Genomic DNA, 5,319 nt, shown 5'->3' with positions numbered 1-5,319 from the left:
TATTTCCTTTTTCAAATTTAAAAAGTTTTCAATTTTACTTATTTAGACTGATTTATATGCTTTCAATTGTTAGTAAATAAGTACACGCTGTTAATTACTTACTTTTTAAAGCGTTTTTATTTTTGTAAGCTGATTTGTGATCTCAAAATATGCCATTGATTATAAGATACTTTATAGTTAAAGTTAGAAAGATTTGATCTCATAATGTTTGCCAAATATTGATTGTATTAGCATTAGATTGTTTAAGTTACCATTGAAAAATATATAAAAATTAAGAAAAAATGTTAACATATATTTTTTTAAATTGATTTGAACCCAAATTAATAAAATAGGTAATATTTGCAAAACTTTAAAATACGTGTGGTAAATATGGCCAGGTCATGGCCGTATTTACATACACTGCTGGAAATATGGCCATTTTCCCAATTTTTAAAAACCACGACATTGTGTTTTATGAATGTGTAAAGAGAACTACTTTTGCACTCCTAATGATAGCTAGATAGTTATACTGCAACTAAAACGAGACGCATCTCACATCCCAAAAAGACTGTTCTTTTCCACAACTCTTTGTTAAACCAATGGCTACGCACCGTCCTGTTTTAAACACTCAGCCAACAGTTTCTAAACAAACATCAGAGATGTCTTGGTCGTAGGGAATATTTTTTCTTTTTATTTTCGTTTCATAAATTCTGTTTGAAGTTGTCAAAATTAATGATCTTTTTACAGATTTTCAATCACACTTTAAAACCGGAACACAATAAAGCTCACATTACCGCTTGGCGACAGAAAAAAGTAAGGTGACAGTACTTCCCTGGACGAACTCTTTCACAAATAGCTCTACTGCTACTAATTTCTCATGGTAAAGAAAGAACATTTAACCGTCTCCAGACAGCGAAACTACGTTGAAACCTATACCACAGAAAGAGCCCAATCCAGACCAGTGTGGTGGTACTTATAAGTATACCTAATTATTTTGAGTAACGAATGAGTATCATTTAAGCTTCGGTAAATGCAAAGAGCAAAGTTTACGCATGATATACCCCTCGTATCATAGATTTAGTATATATAAATCTATGCCTCCTATAATATTATTAAATAAAAACATTTGAAAAATGTCACTTAAAATAAGAGTAGATTAATATTAGCCTCAAGCGAGTCTGAATTTCCATGGAATCGAAAGTAAATTAACCACTACCTCACTGCCTATGCGAATTGGCCCACTTTCAAACCTTTTCTTCCAAACAATGTAGGAGCCACCGGGCCTGATGATAGCCCGATTTAAAATTCTCTTCGATAATAAAGAAAAAGACAAAACATATTGCCCTTGATACTACCAGTAGAACTACACAACAGGACCAGGGGCAAAGATTGAAATTCATTGATTATTGGCAAGTAAGGCAACGTATTTATACGTGGCTGGTGCGTTGACTGTCATTTATTTACAGTGTTGGGCAAAATTTAATTGTTCTGGCAATTAAAGATTGACAATTGATTAATTGTCAATTGCGAAACAGCAACTAACAATTGATCAATCGTTAATCGCAAATATCTGCAATTAACAATTAATCAATTTTCAATCTTTTCAATGTTTTTGATTAACAATTAACAATTAAAACTGACAATTATGATAAATTTATAGGGCATATGGGGGTGAGTTAGGGCGTTGGTTGAGGGGGCCTGTTGGGGGCCTGCTGGGGGCTCGGTTGGGGGGTCCGGTTGGGGGCCCCGGTTGGGGGCCCCGGTCGGTGGCCCAGGTCGGGGGCCCCGGTTGGGGAACCCGGTTGGGGGCCCCGGTTGGGGGACCTGGTTGGGGTGCCCGGTTGGGGGGCCCGTTTGGGGTACACGGTTGGGGCCCCCGGTTGGGGGCCCCAGTTGGGGCCCCGGTTGTGGTGCCCGCTTGGGGGCCCCGGTTGAGGTGCCCGCTTGGGAGCCCCGGATGGGACCCCGCTTGGGGGCCCCTGTTGGGGTCCCTGGTTGGGGCCCAGTTTGGGGGGCCCGATTGGGGGCCCGGTTGGGGGGCCCGGTTGGGGGGCCCGGTTGGGGGCCCGGTTGGGGCCCGGTTGGGGGCCCCGTTGGAGGGCCCGGTTGGGGCGCCCGGTTGGGAAGCCCCGGTTGGGAGGCCCCGGTTGGGGGGACCGGTTGGGGGGCCCGGTAGGGGGACCCAGTTCGGGGGCCAGTTAAGGGGCCAGTTCGGGGGCCAGTTAAGGGGCCTGATGGCTCCGAACCACCCAACTGGGGCCCCCAACTGAGCCCCCCAAACGGGCCCCCAACCGGGGCCCCCAACTGGGGCCCCAACCGGGCCCCCAACCGGGCCCCACAAACGGGCCCCTAACGCGGCCCGCAACCGGGCCCCCCAACAGGGCCCCCAACCGGGCCCCCAACCGGGCCCCCCAACCGGGTCCCCAACCGGCCCCCAACCGGGGACCCCAACCGGGGCCCCCAAGCGGGGTTCCAACCGGGGCCCCCAACCGGCCGGAATTGATTTTAATTGCAAATTTAATTACAATTAAAATCAATTCAATTGTAATCAATTGAACTGATTTTTTAATCTTATTGAATTATTGATTGAAATTTAATTGATTAACGCCCAACACTACCCTAGCCTACCTAGCTCGTCTATTATTTTTTGTAACTGACTATGAAACGCTCAATTTTTAAGGATAAAGTAAATATAAACGCTTAATTTTTAAGGATAAAGTAAATAATATTTATAATATAATTTATTCCTCGACCGTACACGCTTTTGACCTGGATTTTACATAGGTAGTTGTAAGTACATGAGTTCAAATATATTTAATTAAAACATAACTAGTAATATGAAATTGTATTTAGTTGAGCTTCTTCTCTTCTTCCAAGTTGACGCGTGAGGCCTTGATCAGATTCTCGACATCCAAGGAGTTGCGCACCTTCTCCTCACACGTGTCCAACAGCATATGCGCGATGATGCCCAGCAGCACAGCCAGTTGCTGTCAACATTGCGTCGAAAACTGATAAATGACTCTCTAACGCAATGCTGTACCACTTCGCACCTAATAATAAATAATCTGGTATCCTACTTCGGTCGGCTATATGCTATTTTGACAATTACATAGCCGATTTTAAGTATAGTGGCCCAAGTGACGAAAGCGGAATCTGACGGACAAGGAATCACGATAATCACTGCTTCGTCACCAGCAACAAATTTCTGACCTATACGGAATAAAGAAATGATCTGACGAAAGAGGAATCTGCCGGATGTGTACTAAATCCAAACCAAGCCGCCAGCCGTATTCAGAATGTGCTAAATTTATTTGTATATGCCAATGAGTGGCTACAAATGTAAATGTAGTACGTAAACAAAATAAAACGAATTTGTTAACAGCGTGCAAGTCATTAAATGAAATCAAGAAAATCACGTACTTAACGTACGTACTTACGTATCACGCAATCAAATACTTTTAATTTTGTTAAAGATACCTATTCGTAAGGAATCTTGAAAAGAGCATTAAGACACTTTCAAGCAGTTCAAATCATTTCATTGAGTTCCTTTCTGACCAAACAGCTTAAAAATAAAACATATTTGTAAAACAAAAATACATGACTGACGAAAGGCCTATCATGGGCCTATTACTACTAGTATTTTTTTATTATTAATAAATATGTTTGCCTACCTAAGAAATACGACTTTTTGCAATTTTACTAAATAGTGACTGGTTTATTTAATGTGTATCTACATATCGACTGTGAACTGGCAATCGGACTGACTATCTCAATTTTGACAACTTTACAGGTGAAGAAAGAAATTGTTTGCGTCATATATATATAGCATCTGTTTTATTAAATAAAAATACGTAGTTTTTTATATTTTTATTACACATCTATGTATGTACACCATTGACTTATAAATGTACACTACGTATTTTTATGTAGTAAACCAGATTTCTATATAAATGTTTTTTTCTTCTTCCTGTAAAGTTGTCAAAATTGAGATAGTACCAATTGCCAGTTCATAGTCGATATGATGTGTAATTTTCATGGGTCAAAACGTTTTTGATGTAGGTTGTATGTACCTACATCAAAAACGTTTTGACCCATGAAAATTTACGACTTTTGACGCCGTTTTGAGACCGTTCAAAACATCTTGGTAGAAAACTAAGATTTAATTTTAATCATGTCATAAGTACACTATAAGACGTTAAAATCGCATACAGAGCGTCAATCGCGCAACAGTCTGCGTTTGTTTGACTGACAGCGGGGTTGTCAATCATGCAGTACTATATATAATAATAACTTGTAAAAATTACTGCAATAAAGTGCAAAAAAAAAGGATTTTGTATCATATTTTCACTAAACAAATATATTCTGTTATATTCTGTTCAACTTCCTGGTCATATTCAATTGTTCGAACCACAAGCGATTGAACGATTTAGAACAAAGAAACTATAGAGTCGCTTTGATTTCGCTATGTATATGCCCAACTCTTTATTATTTCTTTAAGTGAATTTGTACAAAATTTCACATAATAATATGTATAAAAATTAAATAATATTTTAATAATAACTGTGTTCGAGTGATTTTCAGTTGAAGCTAAATATGGTGTATTTTATTAAGTTTTCATTAGAAGCTGAATATGGTGTTTTTGGGCACTTAAATTGTTACAAGCAAAATTAGGCAGTACTGCAATGACGTTACATTTTAAATTAAATGTTTTAGTTTTTTTATATTTCGTTTCGAGCCTTTTGTCTTAGACACGATGTCCATTTGTTGGTAGGTTAATTTTCAGGCCACATGATTCATATAATATATACCTTAGCGACTAACACACATACAATGCATATAATAAAACACTATTACTAACTATTTACCCTGTGGCTAACTATTTTTGAAACAACCATCGTATAACCTACAGCGTACACACAAAGGTATGGGATACGGAGCCCAACGGAGGCGGGGACTCAATTGAACCATTTATTGTAATCTAGGGCCTAGAACAGAATCAAGAAAATGGGAAGCTTGAAGTTTATACCACTTAATATAAGAAGGGCCCAAAATTGCAATTTAATTACTTTTGATTTTAATATTAGAATTAGCACTTAGCTCTTAATGTACGTATGTTAAGCCCTTGTACCTTATAGGTAATATATTAATCATTATGAGATTCGATACAATTTGTTAAGTAAAGAAAAATCCGAAAGTAAAGACTTTGATTTTATCCGATTGTACAACAAAATGTACGAAAGTAGACTTTTACCAATGATCTAAGATCATTGACTTTTATTAAATGTGTAATGCGTCTAAATAATAGGGGTTAAAGTATGAAATTGCCGATTTGTACTGAAA

The 5,319-nt window shown here is 38.8% G+C and overlaps 1 protein-coding gene across 2 annotated transcripts in view; it reads right to left on the bottom strand.

The window, feature by feature from the left end:
* Nucleotides 1-2,765: 2,765 nt before the first annotated feature.
* Nucleotides 2,766-5,319, bottom strand: part of LOC113228593 — a 12,081-nt gene continuing 9,527 nt past the window's right edge. For both annotated transcript variants that reach the window (XM_026461955.1, XM_026461951.1), the window contains exon 6: nucleotides 2,766-2,966. In XM_026461955.1, coding sequence (XP_026317740.1) covers nucleotides 2,829-2,966 — 138 coding nt within the window. In that variant the 3' untranslated portion in view covers nucleotides 2,766-2,828. The remainder of the gene's footprint in view (nucleotides 2,967-5,319) is intronic.

The sequence above is a fragment of the Hyposmocoma kahamanoa genome, unplaced genomic scaffold, assembly GCF_003589595.1.
Source record: "Hyposmocoma kahamanoa isolate Upper Pololo Valley unplaced genomic scaffold, ASM358959v1 100021, whole genome shotgun sequence".
In the NCBI taxonomy this organism is placed as follows: domain Eukaryota; kingdom Metazoa; phylum Arthropoda; class Insecta; order Lepidoptera; family Cosmopterigidae; genus Hyposmocoma; species Hyposmocoma kahamanoa.
This window is presented reverse-complemented; position numbering and strand designations above follow the sequence as displayed.